This window comes from Echinococcus granulosus, assembly GCF_000524195.1.
Source record: "Echinococcus granulosus chromosome Unknown EG_S00006, whole genome shotgun sequence".
NCBI classification, from domain to species: Eukaryota; Metazoa; Platyhelminthes; class Cestoda; order Cyclophyllidea; family Taeniidae; genus Echinococcus; species Echinococcus granulosus.
The window spans coordinates 706105-724885 of record NW_020170386.1 but is presented as its reverse complement, the minus strand read 5'-3'; the positions used below and the strand labels follow the sequence as shown (position 1 = coordinate 724885).

The window sequence follows — 18781 nt, the reverse complement described above, 5'->3', positions numbered from 1 at the left end:
CTCAGTATTGGTGACGCACCACTTTTGTACTTTGAATTAGCCTACTTGTACCTTGCTGGGCGGGCTGGTCTTTGGGCAATGCCAATAGCCCAAACACCTCCTCTGCGCTGAACATGTATTCTGCCCGAGCATTGTGTCTTCTTTCATCTTCAGGGAAGTCTCGGGACGCTAAAAAGACATTATTTGAGAAGCATTATTATTGTTGTCAGTAAGAACTGAGAGATTAGAAGGAGGATTACAAGGTCTTAATGTTAAGCAAAATTGCAGCCACCAGTGGTCGAAGTACCAATGGTGCCATGGCTAGCATTCTCTCACGCTGGCCTATATATCACAACACACACCTACAACATATTGCATCCAAGTGGCCACTAACACCCGCATACACCTATGGTCACTAGCTTCATGCTTTTGGCCTTGATTTATGGTACACCTTTCTTTCATGTGCATAGTTGCTTATGTTCAACACCCGTCAGTAGTCTTGGCCTCATTCCACATTTTAGCTTGGTTAACATCGTATGCTCACGGAAACTTAACAAGATTGCTACTAAACTGTTAACTAGCGGCGGCTGATCTGGCCTATTTGATGGTCCTTCCACTGGCTTTACTATACAATAGCCTGACGGGCCTCCTCCTTTGCACGGAACCACGACGTCACACGTCATATGGTTTTCGCTAGCCTCTCATCCCAGGAAGAAGAGGGTACTACCCCGGGGAAGCCTAAGCTAGCCAAATAAGCGTTCTACCACTTGGCCATTATCCAATATTCCAGCAGACCAGGTTCTTCGCCCCTTACCCGGCACTCAAGTGGAGACTACGGTGATGGTATCTGAAAGATACCCTCGAACCCACTCAGAATCCCTCCACCTTTCACAGATATAGACCCACTCCGCACAACAGTATGAACCCTTGTACATGTTTAGCCACCCCCATCTGTGTAGTAATTTTCTGTATCTAGTCCAATGTTGTACGGACTTCTAACAGACCACGTCCCCATCCAGGATCCCGAATTCACCGTGGCTGAGGCTTGTAAGCATACAACCCCTTTTCTACCTTTAAAGCCTCAACTAAGCAGGTGATAGATGTGAACAAGTGCCGGTTTCTAAGGCGTAATACCTCGTTCCCGTAAACAAGTGCAAACCTCACCCTACTCTAACCATCAAGGAAGTGTCCTCGAACTGACAAATTTTAAGTACTTCATTTTGACATTTTACGATGCAATTCATTACTGCTCCAACCACTGCCATTGTGTCTTAGTTACCTAGTACTAAAGGTGTTGCAGCATGACATAACAGTCCACAAAACAAGCGCTGACAAGCAGTGAGAGCCCAACGTTGAGCAATTCCGCGGAGTAATTCTTAACACGAACCGCAAGAACCCAAACGGCGTAAAGTCACCGATAACTGCTTATCGGCTTTCCTACGTGTTGTACTTGAAAAACAGAAATAGCCCAGTGAGTATTATTTATCGGGTAACTCTAGATCACTTGTCTGTGAACTAACCAGCAGCTAAAGTTGAGGGTTCTGGGTGCATTAGTGGTGATGGCAGACAAGCGAGAGACATGTCAATATGTGCAAGCCTACTCAAGTAGAGATCACTGCTATACCACCAAGATGAGTCTGACCCAAATGGTAAGGCGACCAACCGAAAAAACACGTTCGCCAGCGAACCGACCAGGATGCGAACAGAGCGAATCGGGTACTGTTTCAACTCCTATTATAAATCTGTTGCTGATTATCCATGATTGAAACTAGTAATGACCGAGACAAGTCAGATAAACGATGCAGAAAAGTTTATACCAACATAGGCAGGTTAATTAAAACGTTATCTAGTAATTACAAAAAAATACCCGGTAAACGCCTGAATCTGATGGAACAATGCGATCATGAAAGATCTGTCCACTTAATCGGCTCCAGATGATGCTCCTTGAGGTAGGCGTTCGCTTTGCTGAAGTGCTTGCAGCCGAAGAAACCGCGGTTAGCAGAAAAGGGAGAGGGATGGGGGGCATGCAAGACCAGATGTCTCTTCCTATCGATGCCCGCGCCTTGAGCTTGCGCATTCGCTCCCCACAGCAGAAATACGACATGCTTTTGATGAAAAAGTTAAGCTAGATGATGGGATGTCATTAAATAATGGGATAAAAAAGAAACAAACAGAAGCCATCAACTCTTGTCCAAGTAAAATGCAACTACCCCGATAACAACCTCCAATCTCAAGCTTATGAGAATTATGAACAGTTACAACGGAAGCAGATTTACAAGTTGTGTACCTACTGAGCAGTGGAGGTTGATGTAGTTAATGACAGCCCCAGTAAGTTTCTCCCAACCCTGGTCCTTATGCGAGTTCGGCTGAGAAGCGCGGACGGTGAGGACAGCGTTTAGTAGGAGGACGCCCTGCTCCGCCCAGCGAGTAAGGTCCCCGTGACAGGGCGGCCAGCCCTCGGGCACGGTGTCGCAGTCAGAAGCAATCTCCCTGTACATGTTAAGCAGGCTCGGTGGAGGGCGCTGCGGCTGCCTCACCGAAAAGGCCAATCCGTGCGCCTGTCGCGGACCATGGTAGGGATCCTGGCCTAATATAACCACCCGCACCCTCCTCGGCGGTGTCAACTTGCTCCACGTAAAGACCTATGAAATTCATGGTGAAAAGTCATACATAAATAAGCCTGTTCTATGTTATAAAAGTGTTAATTATGGGTATATACTTGGTCTTTATAGGCATGAAAATAGGTTGTGGAGAGTTAGAAAACAAGCTATGTGTGCCATAAAAGGAAAAAAGTGGTTTTATCTCTTCTCATACAATGCTTTAAAGAAAAAAATGTCCAATTCTACCAATAAATAAATGTGCGGACATTAAACAAAGTCCGATTTATCACATCATCACAAAGACAGTTATGGTCGAAAACTGTGAATTAGAAAACGTTATCGAATAACAACCACAAAAAAGTGAACAGGTCGATATATTGCCACCAATGCCTAAGTCAAACTCAAATTCAAAAAAGACAGTGGTGAATATAGAGCATGGGGTAAACAGCAGTTCATATTCCTAGCAGCCAAAAATGTTAAAATCCAACTTCCTTTGCATCGTTATGCAAGGACAATCATACATAGATACAGATAACTAGCTAAAACAGATGAGACTCCAAAGTGTCTCATCCACGGAGGACATTTTAAAGATAGTTTATAGCAAACTTAAAATACATAGAACTCACCTCCTCTTGTGGGGGATAGATAGTGGTCTTGGCTCGTTCCTGTTCTATGAAGTTTGCCAATTTTGTAAAGGAATCACTTCTGATTACGCTTGCCAAATAGAAGCACCACTCTGAATCCATATTTCGAATCAAGGTTTTAACAGCGTTCGGCAGTTTGAGCTTAAGTTCCGCAACGCTGCGGTTAATCTGAGACCGGCTACTTGCATCATCGGGGGATATGTTAACAATTTCTTTGTCACTTGAGGCTTTTGCCACTGATGAGTCGCACTCGGTTCGTTGCACCTTGCTCTTTGGGCCAAATTCTGGCGATGATCTCCTTAAGAATTTTAGAATACTTTGCTGAGCAGACATCCCCACCGATCACTGAAGCGCTAACTAAAACAACTACCCTTTCGTGGGGGAGCTCCCGCCATTTAAGGTTTTGTATTTGTTTCATCAGATCGAAATAACTGAATAGGTAATTTTAATATACTCATAATTTCGGAAAGTAACAATTAATAGGTCGCAATATTTAGCGAAATTAGGGTTGGTTCGTCCGTTCGGCAGAGTCACAATGTCAACAATTTATGTTCAGTTCAGTATATGCAATAAAATCAAAATATTTCTAAGGTCACGTCTGAACTTTTTTCCCTAAAATATCTAAATATCATGTTAAAGAATGCTTTGAGTTGTCCTCGTCGTCGCTGAGATCGTATTGTTTAGCTTCCCTACCTTCCATTATTTATCATGTCTGCGATACGCGTAAAAACCTGCGCGGCTCTCATCCACGCTGACAAAGCAGTAGATGGGCACACCTTCAAGCGTCGACAACTCCACAGCCTTCACAAATACTTTAGAGCAAACCGACCGCTAGGGCGACCTGCACCAAGTCAGCCTTAAAAGCCCCAGCCCGTGTTCGAGTCCACCAGCCAACCAACCGAGTTATACCAAAGCAAACCACATTTCAAATTAGAATGTCGTCAGAGAAGTAGAACAAAATTGGATTTATTAAAACGAAACGCAAATCACTTGCGTGAACCAAAACGATTCCTGAGACGAACCCGTGATCAATATGAGAAGCAACGTTCTATCATTTCGTATTTGAGAAAAGGGAACGCCTAACTGAGGCTAAAGTCAGACAGAGAGCAGGAGACATTTGCCAAATTGATCAAACTCGCAAAGACACACGGGCTCTGATTCAACACTTTTGGTAGAGGCGTGAACAAGGGCAGGATGAGGCGGTCAGGTGCTGCGAGGTGGGGGGTTTACTCGTGAAGGCTTTTTGGTGCGTTGCCTCGAGGATTTCTTATGGACAATGGGGTTTGCCTGAAGTAAGCAAGGGGCAGATAAATAATGTACGCCACAAATGTCAACAGTGTAGACCGCACTGGTCAATACTCACGAAGTTTTGATGAGAGGTCCCCTTGCTGTCACTACACTGCTTCGAACCCGGTTTCCGCAGATAAAAACGCCCGAACGGAAAATTGGCTGATAATATTTCACCACTCACGGCGGGTCTGATAAAATAACAAGACAGTTATGATTTTGTTTGCAGAAAAGCACCGGATTTGGTGAAACATATAATGTAGTTTAGAAAACACTATAAGTTTGATTTGCTTTTACAAATAAGTGACAGAGGCATGCCATTCGTGCCATAAACATCTATAAAAGCGAGACCTTGACTTCATTACTAATAATATGGAAAAGAGACGGCTGGGACCGAAAACTATGTAGCATTAACTTGCAAATCCGACTTCCGTTTCGACTTAAAATCACTAAAAGAAAAAGACAAGTTGAAAACACCTACTCCGAGCGTTTGCGGGGCCGCGAGCTGCACTTTCGCTTTCTCGTGGAAAGTGAAGTCTTCGCCCTGAAACATGGTTCCCAATGCGCAGCAAAAAACATGAAAACGCCCATGAGCAGGCTTAATCTGACGGGTTCGTGGCAAATGCACCAATCTTTCTAATGGTAGAGTGGATTGCGGAGTTGATATAAACAGGAAATAATCGATCATAGCCTACTTTTGCGTACATGTTGTTTCTGTGATTTTTTAAGGCATTGACTCGTCTTCAAATGTGGAGCGTACTTAATTTTCAATGCTATGCTTCGACTAACCGTCTGCTTGCAGCAGTGGCAGGTGATCTCGATCCCGAAGGTTCAGTCCCTTTTCTCTGACCAATAACCGCGGAGCTTCTAAAAACGCAGCATACAACTAAACATCGCATGCGTTATTTCCGCAAATTTCTGTTATTCAAATTCATAAGTTACAAAATCGAGAAAACTAAATGCATGTTTGTTTCTCAGGTGGCGCACGTCAATTTACTGATAAAAGCAATGCAAGGCAGTGAACATTCAGCTGTTTGGAGAGTTAGTTCTAGAAAGTAGGAACAACAAGTGCATCCATCATTCGAGTTTGAATGCAGGTTGCACTTATTGGTGACATTGGGTTGTTTCATGATAACGTTAATAAACGTAATCCCAGACATACACCAAATGTCGCGAAACTAGAGTGAAAATTTCAGATAAAAAGCTAAGTATTTACCAGAATAAATTTTAACCATAGTCGCACTGCAGTATCTTCTGCCATTTTTGAATAAGCTAACATTCAGCTCGTTCAGCATTTCAATAAATCTAGCTTCTTTGCCTGTTGAATAAAGAACGAAAAACATAAATAGAACCTTGTTAGCTTTCACCGGAATACCTGTTACTTTCCGATTGTATAAAGTGGCATAAGCTTATCCAAGGTTGTGTAAAATGGAGTGAGTAAAGCCCGAAAGCCGTACTTAACGCAAAACTGGAAACTGAATGATAGGAATCGGAAAAGTGAATGCGCACTTGACGGGATTCCGAGGATAACTAGTCTCTTGAGGTAGAGACGAGCCATTACGTTCACTCTGATCGCGAGTAAGAGAGGGAAGCGTTACTTGGAAGGTGATTGACGACTCCTTACGAATAAAGCTTCGTGTCGAGGATAGATCATCAGGAGGTACGGATAATTCCTCCTGTAGACCCGCCAGGAGTCTTGTTCTCGGATTTGGAAGTGAATTAGATCCTTTTCGCTAACAAAGAAATTCTTAGCATCAGGTGGAGAGATAGGAATAAATAACTAAAACACGGTATTGCGAGCACTAAAAGGATTAATTAAAATTAAGGTAGAGGGATCTAGTGCCAAAATCGACAACGGACCAGCCATCAATCTGGCAGTAGTATTACGGATGAGAAATGACAACTAAATCTAGCTAACTTACCTCTAATTCCTCCTGCACCTTCCGCATTCTGGCTATGGTAGCAGCAGTGTCGGCAGTTAGGTAGGCGGGGAGATCACGGGGAGTAGCCACGGCGTAAATGACAGTCCCGTCTGGCTGATGTGAGAGTGGAGAGTCAAGATTTTGCTCAATATCTGTTGTTTCCGCACTGGCTAATCTCGTGCTGCCTGAATCCGCAGCAAGTAAACTAGGACCGCTCACTTTCGGTCTTGCTAACTCTGTCATATAGGGCTCAGGTGAATTTGATTTCGCAACGCTTATTCTTGCGGCAGCAGGTTCAAAAGGAATTCCATTTTGATCAGACGTTTCAAGAGCAGACGCCTTTATGCTGAATGCTTGCATCTCAGCTGCTTCCAAATCAGTCAAATTTGCAATAGAAGCACTCTTTACGTTGGCAGTGATAGATTCAGTGAGAAGTCCCTTTTCACCAACATTCGTCGCAGTGACTGAAACAGCAGCCAGTGACTCCCTGTTGATTGATTTGGCTATAAACAGTTTCACACTAGTCGGCCCCGAATGTTTTGCTTCCGTGCCGCTTGCCTCAGCAGAAGGTGATTCCACAAAACCCGATCTAACGCCAACTGATAGTACAGAAGCTGACTTCGTGGCACTACTTTTCGGAATGAAAGACTCTCCTGTGGCTACCTTCGCATTCGCCTTCTTTGTACTGGTTAATTCAATGGCAGGTGCAGTCGTTGCACCAGCTGAAGGCATAACAAATACTTCCCCGCCGAGTGATTTTAAACCAACGTATTTCACATAAGTGGGTGCCTCATCAGTTATCTTTACACCTATTGGTTTTGCATCAGCTCCTCTCGCATCGGCTGTTTTCCCACTGACCAATGCTATAGCGCCTGCGCCCCCGCCATTGGCTTCCACACCCTCCGGTCCCATGATAGCTGGCTTCATTGCAATTGGTCTTTCATCGGCCAGTTTCTGGAGGATAACCTTTGCTTCGCTTGCTTTCCTCCCAACCGCATCTCCAGAAACCGTATTTGCACCGACTGACTTAGCACTAGTTGTTTCCGCGTTACCAACCTCCTTGCTGCCGACTTTTGCGTCAACTGATTCCAAGACGATTGCTTTTGCATTGTTTGCCCCCCTAGTATCCGCCTCTGGGGCAGCTGACTTCATGCTGCCCACTTTCACAGTGTCCGACATCATACTAGACGCCTTTACATCAATCGATTTAGAACCGACTGATATTCTGGAAGATACAATATTACTTCTTTCTTCGGAACTAATCAACCCACTGAAAGCTGATTTTCTCGTGTCTACCTTCACAGCAGGTAGCATTGCAAAAGCAGATGCTGCGGCGACATCGTGCTCTTCCTTTTGATCTGCCGATAGTAGTGTCTGTACTACTGTCTCCGACTCCTACAACATTCAACCAAGTGCGGTCTACCATTGTACAATCGAGAATCAAACTTAAACATGCTATCAAACTCATTATTCTAAAAGTTAAACTTCTTAGGTAGTGATACGAATAAACCTATTTTACAATATAGTTACCTGTTTAGTGAAAAAGTGAAAGTAAATAAATGGGACAGGCTATACTAATTTAGCATAAAGTCAGAGGATTCCAGCGCATGAGTAGCTAACTACCTCGAGAACATTGTTCGTTGAAGGAGGTTCAAGTCTAATGGAAATGAGAGGAGTTTCACTTGGGACCAGAGGAGAATAGGAGAAACGACGAGTCTGATGAATGACACCCCCTGAGGGAGAGGGGGCATTAAAGAAGTGGGTTTGGACGGTGAACGTCCTCCCTACGTGAAAAATTCCCTCCCCGTTTCGATTCTGCTCCGCGGATGACTCCACGCAGGCTTCGTTGTCCAAAAAGGAGTGGAGTGATACGGAAGGAGACGAACTCATATCGATGGAGGCACAGGTTTCACAGTACGTTTCAGTTGATTGGTTTCTCGACCTAGTCCCACATTTTTTGTCTGTCGACTCGGACAACTGACATGGAATCACTCCGGTAAGATGAAGTTTAGGAGTTAATTTGTGGATTCACTGCAAAACTTACGGCGTTAGCGTTGTACGACGGTGTGATACGGCCCCCACCAGCATTGCAGTATGTTGTCAATGAGTAGAAGGTTGGATTTTCGAGAGGATGAGCACTCATAGTACTGTCACTTCCGATCAGCTCTATGTCATCACATCGATTAACAACTGGAAGCGATTTTGATGGATTAGTCAATTCAAATCTAGCCAAGAGAGTTGATTTCCTATTAGTGTCAGAGATTGGCGTTGGCAGAATAGACTCTGATTGTAAACGCATGAGAGTCGACACAGAACTTGTGCCAACTCCGCGTGAAACTCGTTCTAACTGGAGTCTGGCCGAACTGCATGTGTCCAGATCAACTGAGGGTGACTTAGGGGGATGCAGCAGCATCCTAATCTTGAAAGGTGGCCTCATGGGCAAACTATGACTATTTAACAAAGTACCTGGTGGTGGCTCTTTCTCCCCATTCATTAGATCATTCGACTGACGAAGGGGTGAAGCGTTGTTGTTGGTAGTTATGATAGAAGAGAGATCACTGGAGAGGGGGGAAGAGGACTCGTCTGCCATGACGTCGCCGCGAAGACGAGCAAGCGTGCTAGCGGAAGTATGTCGTTCACCCTTCACAATATTCAGCGTTCCGACTGAGACGTCACCCGACGGTTGTACATGCGATTCTTTGAACTCGTTTCCAGAGCCAATGGAGAGACCACTTCGGAGGGCATGCAAAGTAGTAGTCGCACTTCCACCTGACGTTACAGACGGAGCTACTGGCTTATACGGAATGGGCTCCTGTGAAGCCTCTAGTTCCGAAACAAAAGGTACTTCAGCCGGAAAACAAGGCGATTGAGATGACAAACAACTAAATTGGTTCGAAGGACGGCTGGAAGAATTTGGAGTACTGTCTGTCGGTATCGAGGCGTTGGAAATTATCTGGGAGTTCATCTTATCTTCTAAGCCGGTGGCGATGGATTGAAGGCTGTATTTTATTCTCTGAAACCAGATACAATTTTGTGCCGACGATGGTGAGGAAGTAAGGTGGATTGGTGTCGGTTTCAAGAAAGGATTTGAACTGGTTGTTTCACAGGTAGCGTCTGGGGCAGTTGAAAAAGTAGGAAAGTTGAGCAAATTCGTTGAAAGTGCTCGAGACGCACATGAAAAGACGGCTGATTCATTGCTCCGGGGTTGAGAAGGTGCGCCTGAAATTAATTCACTTCTAACAACCTTAAGTGGGGAAGCAAAGTAATCATCTTTAGATGTTTTGTTGTATCAAGGACTGGTACAAAAACTGTTATAGAAACACTTTGTGTAATATCGACATAAAAAATGTGCAAAGCATAGTTGAATAGGTTTTTAGGCCACTCATTTTAAGAAAGCATTACGATGACATTACTTTGGCATCAAAAATACAACTAACAATTTAGTTACAAAAAATTGGCACACATGAGAGTAGCAAATGCATTACGATATCAATTAACAGTAAGTACTTGGTTCCTACACTTTAAAAGCTTGAAAGATGAACAGGCCTTCTATATAAAAACTGATGATCAGACAAATACTACAGTTACTAAAATACTCCCCTTCCCTATCAAATAAAAAATCAACGTTGTCAAGTACTTACAGTTTTGTTGGCTAACTGGTTCTGTACTGGAACTTGTAGTAAATCAGCACCCAAATATGTTTTTATGGAGTCAGTCTTGCCCTCTTGATGCAATGGTGAACTGTCATAAACAATATATTCCTTTGCAGCTTCTGGAGCTTGGAGACGAATGAATCCAGACTGACTAGGAAGATGATTCACAGGCGAGCTTTGACGATGTGTCCCAAGTGTGCCTGAGGCCGATTCAGTGATGGTGAATTTCTGCCTCATTGAAGCCGATGACTTGAAGTTTTTTTCTGTGTCAGTACTCGTTAAAGAGATCGGTAGGGTTTGACAGGAAAGTACACTGAATTGATTTAATGGACGACCAGAGGAGCTATCGCACGATATTTCTAAGGCAGAACTTGAAGAGGTGACAAAACGTGGGAAAAAAGTAGATGACAAAGCATCTCCTGAGTCATTTCTATTCAAGTGACTGACAGAATGTTCTTTCGCATGGGGAGTGGAGGCGGAGCTATGTACGGAATGGTTAATAGGCTTCAAAATCTCATTTTGTTCACAAAAGCGGCGTTTGAAACACCCCTGCAATAAGTCAGAGTCAGAGCATGGGGGGCTTTGACGACTAAAAACATCTCTTTCCAAAGGTTTGGGGGGGTTGGGACCTAAGGTCTCATCGGAAGGGAGTGTATTCCGAGGCTTGAAATTGTTATTATACTGATTAGGACAAACAGGTGATATTCGATCAGTAGATTTGGAGACAACGTTGTTAATCAGGCGGATTTGTGAGGTAGATGTTGGTGATAAATAAGTCCCACTGCAGTGCAATGTCGAAATCTCAGACTTCATGCGGTAGGTTTCTAACAATTGCTAGAAATGAGACGGAAAAACAGATAAAATCAGTCTACTTACATAGATATCTTTCGTTTAGTTTTTCTAACAAACCTTGAGATAATGTCGAAGAAGTTCCTTCTTCCTTACCACGAAATCCCCAATTGTCCCCGTAAACAAATCCACGTCATCATCTCCTGCTTCCTTAAAAGCTAACATAATGAAAATTAACCTACGATGGGAATGTTCATTACATGACCTGTTATTTAAAACCAGGCTATTCCACTATAAAGCTTCCTATCTTAGACTAATGCCAGAAAATACAGCACTTTCGACAAACTTATTGAACTAAAACTAAATTCGGCGCTAATGCCGGAGTGGTGTGTAAAAATGGAATGTCACCAGTTCTACTGCAAAACAAGCCTGATAATGCCTTAAATATACACAAATGGAAACGGTACCGTCAAAAAACTGAGATCATGTTTAGTGAACATAACATCACCACAAAATGAACGACCTAATAGGCAGGCGCCAGTGAGGCTGATTTTAGACGAGATGGTAGTCTGATCGGCCGCGGCGACGGGCGTGGAGGTAGAGGAGGACGGCATGGCGTAGCTGCTTGGCGTCGATAGCAATATTTGACTTAGGGGAGAGAGCCTTTGCAGACTTGGGAATAAGTCGGAGGCGGGACTCATCATCGGCTGCGCCCAGGAACGGCAGGAGTTTAATGGAGGAGTGCTCAATGTAAGCGAAGTGGCATCATCCAAATTATGTGAAAGCTGAGAGCGAATGACCATCGAGAGTAAAAACCTGCCTAAGTAGGAGGCAGCGAAGCGTTACACATGACATACCTTTACAGGACTGAAGATTGGGGTTTTAGCCGGTAATGAGAGACTTTGGAGATCTGCATCATCCCCATGAGCCAAACTGATGAAGCAATGGGGTAGTTGCCCAGGCGTTTCACAGGCAGAGGCATGGTTTTCCGCATTACTGGCACGGATGCATTCCGTTTGCCGCAAAATCAACTCCCGTGCACGCCTTCGCAGTGACTCCACTACAGCGAAAGGCTTAGCCCCAGTGCCCGACTTTGCTAACGTAAACGCGCCTGTTTCCGTGATTAGAAGAGGAACGGGAGAAGGGGAAATAATTATTGGCGCCGTAGGACTCGGTGACTGCTTCTCTTTACCCTTTTCGTTCGATCGCACATCCACAAGTGACAGCTTTGTTGAAACGCCCAAAAATAAGTTTACTTGAACTCAATATATAGAGCAGAATACACTGATTGCTTAAACTTGAATGGTTTATGCAAAGGCAGCAAGTATCGTATTTACAATACAAAATTGTAAATAAAAATAAACGTTTACATAGGGTATTTAAACACTCGCTGGGAGGCTGTAGCATGTGATATTGATATTCAACACAAAGAGCATTACGATGCTGCACATGGGAAGTCTAGCTGTTATAAACTAAGTTCGCGCATTATTTTTTTGATAATAGCAGTTAAACGCCCCCAGAGCCTCTTGCAACATTCGTTAAAATAAGCATCTCTACAAGCCATAATCATTCTAAAGGCCGTCCTCAACGAGACAAGCCTGTTGCGCATTCCACGCTGATGAAACTCTTCATCGCTAAAAGCCAGAAAAACCTGGTCCCAGTCACCTCCGCTCCTATCTCCCATTTGCTTCCCACCTGTCCATTCTATTTTGCATGCGATTATGTATTGCCAAGAAAAGGTGACCGTCATCATCTGAAGAAGTGGCATGTTAAGGGAATACGTAGGATGAGGAAGAAGTCATATCGCCTTCCTATCCCTGAGTGCTTCTGATGTAACTTTCAAAAGCAAGCACACATTACAACCCAATGCATGGGACAGAATGCACGGACATTTGCGGTCACGAATAAATGCTATAGCTGTTTTAACTCCTCAAACTCAAACCAGACGCATATCGAAGTTTAATGAAACATACCATATGTGAAGTATAATGTCCACTTTCGACGCTTTCCTTCAATGCATCAAAATTGTTACAAATCATCTGACACTTTGTTCCTCTCATATCCGTACCAATCCTGCCGTCGATGAAACCAGAGGGCCGGTTCTCAGTGCGGTATAGTGTTCTATCTTGTGTCACTCCCGTCATCGTCGTCGTCCCAGGTTGCTTAATTTTAAATGAAAAGAGGACTCCCACTATTTCGCATTAGGTGAAAGAAGCCAATCGAGATAAATAACATTGATATCCCTGCAATAAACCGGACCTACAAACGACTACTAAACAAACGTTTGCAAGCAAACGTTAGATGATGCCACGCTCTATACATTGAGTGAAATTTGGGAAAAAAGACGACCGGATGTGCATCCGAATTAAAAAAGAAACATAACATTGCGAAATATCACAAACCAAGCACTCAAAAACACGCGTGAGGCACCAGAAATGGGATAATGGTATGTAGTTTTAAATGGGTCAACGATTTTACGATTAGTTATTTACCAGTAGCACCTAGGAACAACAAGTTGCCTTCAGTCTTGGGAATGCCAGGTCTTAAAATTTCCCTAACTCATCAATATGACATTCCATGGAAGTAACTCAATAGAGACTAAAAGTAAAATTGACTAAATGATGTAACATTTCAAAGCAGGCAAATTACATTTGAGTTGGCGCAACCCACTGCCGCATATCTAAATGGTAGAGAATTGAGCAATTGTGTGCTAATAGCAAAACATGTCAGTTGACCGCAAAAATTTAAAAAAAACTTAAGTTAGACGTTTCAGAGATGCATTACCACGTCGATGACCTCCAAAGGAGACTGCGGATGAATTGTCACCGAATCGGAAGAAGTGGATGGTGGACTGATTCGCGTTAAATTCACTTCAATACCCTGTGCTGACCGCCTAGAAAGAATGCTCTTATTAAACGTTTCGCGCAACTCCCGTATCGCCTTATCTATATTTTCGACTTCGGAGCTGCAAATAAAGAATCATTTCATTAGATGCAAATAGGCGCCAATTTACGAAAAGGAGACGCGTACTCCAGTTGCATCTTTATGCGGTCAAACGAAGTAATTTCACTCAATTCGGTAGATGATAGAATATTATTTACTCCGGAGACGCAGTAAGATTCTAAATCTGGAACTTTGTTGACGTTGAAATGAACTTCCAGAGGTTTAAACGCATTCAGTGCATTTGTTCCTGTCGAGTCCAGGCCTGTCGCCTCCGAAGAGTCACTAGGGCAGAAAATCTTTGCCATTAAAGTGTGGGGATTGGGACGGATAGTCGCGATAGAGAGGGGAAGAATGAGAGACCTTTTGCGAAAGATCAGTGTCTGTGAGCTATCAGAGGCGGGGTGCGGCGAAAGAAGAGGCTGGGCGATGAGGCTCTGGCGGGGAGAGAGTGCCAGGGGTGGCAAACCGGCGCGCTCACCAGGTCCCAGGCCCGAGAGGTCTGGGCTCGGATGCATAAGGGTAGTGCATTGGGTATCTGGCTGCACGTATTCCAGAAATAAATCCAGTAAATACGTGTATAATAACTATGCTAGAAAAGAGTGGTTATAATACAGAAACATTCGCGGGGCAGTGTCATGAATTCCGATGCAACGTTAAACATTCCCCGATATTTTTGCAAACTAAACGATTGAGGGTTGACATAAATACAAGTGAACCATCTGGAGAGAAAACCCTATAAAGGCGAATTTGAGGCACAATAGAGCTACTAATACAATCAATCCGCAATGAAAACACAGTGATTGGCTTAAAAGGCGGTAAGGGGAGTTTATTTGGTAAAACGGACGTACTATAGGTTTTTCATCAGATGAGCTTGGTAGTGGCCGCTCCACGAATGATGATCCATCGTGGATATGAATGCTTTGATCAATCCTCAATCCGCCTACAGGAACAGGGTCCGGATGTTGCGTCAACAGCTCATACTCCTGCATTGCATGGGTTCTGGAGTTGTGAAAAAGTCTCTACTAGTGAAGGTGAGTCGAGTTATTTCATTTAAATTGTATAATTCCTGGCAATATGCATATCACTACAGACCAAAATGGTTGCCAAACCACAGGTCAACCTACTGAACTTGACAGAATACAGTAGTATTAAATAACCCTTCCTAGATTTTAAGCTATCACTATAGCCTAGTAAGGCATATAAGTAGACACATGGAATGCTAAGAGGGAGTAAGATGCGTGAGCACACCGTTTGAGAGCAAGTTGTGCTCGGATACGCGACTTGAGCGCAGCCTCGGTGGCAAGACGGAGAGTGCGTCGGTGGGCGAGATCGGCGCGGGCGTTCTCGGCTGCTGCGGTGGTGAATGCATCGTCATTCGCAGCTCCAGTCGCACAGCTCGAGTCTAAGTGGCAAACATTCAATCCGCACTGGGCCTCCCCAGCCATCACTCCCCCGCCCAGCAATCCACTTCTCTTCTCTGATTTCTTTGCCCTTTCTCTTCCCCAGTTTCCAGACCCCAGTGGCACCCGGTTCGCATCCACTACCAAGTGGCACTCCTTGTGGACCTCACCTAAACGATAAATACCTACCTGTGAAGATACTCCCAACTAGACAAATAGTATTTTGCATGAGCTCACTTAAGCAACGGGTGCAGGCATCACCATTCGGATTAAGATGAGGGTCAAGAGGGTCACATGAAGGCGGTGGGAGGGCCGCGACGGCCGCCGCTCTTGCTTGCTCGGCCGCTCGGGCGGTCTCACGGAAGTGATGCCGCATCTCTGCCTCTCGTAATGACCGTGCCCGAGTCACCAACAAGTCCGTATACGCCTCATCAAAACGCTTTTTCGCAACGACCCTCATGGTAGAGAGTCGTTTCTGCTCCTCAATCATTGGATCCTTCTAAATCCGTTAAAGCAGTTGTACACACACAGCAGTAATGCGACCGAAAAAATCCAATTTTAACATTGTGCCCTCGATAATAATCCCCATGCGATTCGTCACAGTACATAAGATGTAGAACAAAATTAACCTCAACAAAAGGAATGTCGGAGTGCCATTTTTGAAATATTGCGGAAAAAATACCGATAGTATAAACCGACTTCCTCTTTAGTGGACGGGAAAATACATTCAAAAAAGTCAGTATTTACTAAAAGACAAGTAGAAAGCCTAGCTAATTTTTGTCATTAAAATGACAAATAACTGAGTGTATGCAAATGAATACTGATCAATATCCGTTAATTGTAAACAAATTAAGGATTAGTGAGTGCCAGGAGGTACTACCACAGTACCAACTAGTCATGTATTAGGAAGTGCAAAAGCAGATCCACACTTGTGCAACCAAATTTAAGGATAATTCGTATTTAATACAATCAAGTCCATCAATTACCCAAGAAGAGGCAATCCTGTGGCCATATCCAAAGCTATCCATAATGTTATTAAGTGCACTTTGTTTACTTTGGAGTAATGCAAAGTCTTCAAGCATCTGCTGTCTCTGTAGACGTCGATTTTCACAATCTAGATGCTCCAATTTCTTTCTCTGATACATGTTTCTAGCTACTGCGGAATGGATCTTCGACAAACGACGAACCTGCTAAGTTAATAAAATGGACCGGCGAACCTGAACGATCCTAATTTGGCGTCTTTTTAGGATCTCTGAGGCTTTTATGTGGTTGATTTCACAGGAATTTGGGTAATATAGAGGAGTCGCGCCACCGACCATCTGACAGTCTTGTGTTGACACTTTCGAATGAAGCGCCGCGGCAGTGCAAATGATTTGCAATATCAAGGAACAATTAATAAAGAATTCAGATAATATTAATTAGTTAAGTTTAAAAAGCAATTACAAAATTATTCTTGCGTGATCGACATTTAAATACCAGAACAGAAATAAGGGCTATTTTTTTATTTCAAAAAATGATGCATTAGGAAAAATCAGTAAAATAAGGGTGGAGGAGTTTTTTGGGAAAAGTGGTAAGGGTAAATGAACTTTGATAAAGTAGCTTTTGGTTTTAAGATACGACCTGAGGTGCAATGATGCATCGTCCCTTGTTAATTATTCCCATTTATTAATGTATGTTAGAATATACTACGTTTATGGCACATGCGATTTCTGTGCTAGATTACCTTGTTGCTTTGACTCTGCTGCTGAAGCCTCTTCTCTACAGCAAAAATCTGGGCTTTTCAGTACCCGTAGGCTGTATTACTTTTATGCAGTGGTATTTCGTCCCCGCTTGTAACCGCCCGACTGTTCGGTACGTTGCAATACGGGGTTCTTTTGCAGAAATGTGAGTAGTTGCGGCTTTGGGGACCATAAATGTCTCTAAACCTGTAGCTTTCTATCCCAGCTGTACATCACTAATACCCCATCTGCCTCTTTCGCATTGTAATACAATGATGGTTTATCCATCGGTATTGGTGAGGCGCCACTTTTCTGTACTCTGAATTAGCCTTCTTGTACCTAGCTTGGTATGCTGGCCTTCAGGCCATTCCATTAGCCAAGACACCTTCTCTGCGCTGAATTTATATTCTGCCCGAGTATTGGTCTTCTTTTGACTTAAGGGAAGTCTCTGAACGCTACAGCATAGCTAATATGAACTTTTTAAAAGCTTCAGTGCGCTGCTGTGGCGACAACAGTAGGCATACCGCAACTAAATTCGCAAACATTTTGTTTAATCAGAAAAGTTTAAAAGTTATTATACATGTTGGCATTTAATGCAGATAATTAAAGCCGTGGAGAGTTATATAGGAGAGCCCAGAATTGTGCATTGCAGAAAATTGGGTTTTAACAACATTCATACAAATAACGTCACCATAACAGTCTGCCGGGATTTGGGCGTCATTTAAAGGGTGCTCGACGAAATCATCTCGCCTTGCATGGTGCACCATATCTGGAAACCACGTGTGGATCAGCAGATGACATTTATCTCAATTGGTAGTGTTCAAAATGGGGTATTTTTGCAGCTGGGATCATAGAAATAGTCCCACAGCCCCAAGTAAAATTGGATTAAGCAATATCTTTGGACCATAAAAAATCTTTAAATGGGCCATTGCAATACTTATATTGCTTTAATGTTACTTTCGGGGAGGAGGCGGGAATACGACTTGAATCCCAGGGCAGAATTAACCTCTCGCAAGTCTGGGAGCGGTTGAGGATCCTCACTCTGCTAAACCCAGTACTAGTATTCCCCATTCAGTTGCCCCAATAAACACGTCGAAATCAAGCCAATTTGGTTGTGTGAATAGTACAAGAAACAGAAAGAGAGGATTCACGAGCCTCGTTCGACACCAAATTTTTTTCAAAACATTTTAGGATTAAAAAAGAGCAAGAATATAATGAAAGTAATACGATAGTGGTTTATCCCTCGGCATTGGTGAGGCGCCACTTTTGTACTTTGAATTAGCCCCCTTGTACCTCACTGGGTGGGCTGGCCTTTTGGGCCATGCCAATACCCAGACACCTTCTCTGCGCTGAATATATTCTGCCCGAGTATTGTGTCTTCTTTCTTCTTCAGGGAGTCTCGGGACGCCACATGAAATTGCTTCATCCCTCGTAACACATGGCGTTACATTGAGGGGATTTTTCGGGAATTTGGATTTGGAAAGGCATGTTCACACAAACAATTGTCTTTGCAAAATATGAGGAGCAGAGCGAGTCTGACGAAAGTAAAAACATGTAGGTGTAAATAGGGGCCATCTTTGTCGCATCAATGGCGGAAAAAATTTATTTAAGTGTTTTTTGACCCATATATGGAGTGATTTTAAACAAAAGCAAAGTAATTTTTAAAATTACTTTAATGAGAGGCAGTAATATTTTCGGCAATAATGCAAAGTTTGGTATAATGGCCTAAAAAAATTTAGTAATATATTTATGCCTTCCAGAGGATAAACTGTTAAAATTTCAACTCTGCATGCCTTCATGGCCTAATAATAGCGTTTTTAATTCTTATCAATTCGTAACTATCATG

The 18781-nt window shown here is 43.4% G+C and overlaps 2 protein-coding genes across 2 annotated transcripts; both read right to left on the bottom strand. All coding sequences in view use genetic code 11, as the record gives it.

Annotated features, from left to right (window-relative positions):
* Positions 1-1880: 1880 nt before the first annotated feature.
* EGR_01580 (Uracil-DNA glycosylase) lies at positions 1881-3556 on the bottom strand (the record flags this gene model as incomplete). Its single annotated transcript, XM_024490829.1, has 3 exons — positions 1881-2084; positions 2271-2621; positions 3206-3556. 3 exons carry the CDS (start codon positions 3554-3556, stop codon positions 1881-1883), a joined length of 906 nt encoding a protein of 301 aa, XP_024354694.1.
* An 870-nt stretch (positions 3557-4426) lies between these two features.
* EGR_01579 (hypothetical protein) lies at positions 4427-16536 on the bottom strand (the record flags this gene model as incomplete). Its single annotated transcript, XM_024490828.1, has 21 exons — positions 4427-4510; positions 4587-4701; positions 4988-5054; positions 5300-5377; positions 5727-5828; positions 6072-6243; positions 6433-7827; positions 8056-8165; positions 8899-9445; positions 10074-10919; positions 10995-11092; positions 11462-11618; positions 11732-12100; positions 12848-13036; positions 13659-13839; positions 13905-14356; positions 14666-14816; positions 15066-15387; positions 15455-15716; positions 16204-16404; positions 16435-16536. 21 exons carry the CDS (start codon positions 16534-16536, stop codon positions 4427-4429), a joined length of 6000 nt encoding a protein of 1999 aa, XP_024354693.1.
* Positions 16537-18781: the final 2245 nt, after the last annotated feature.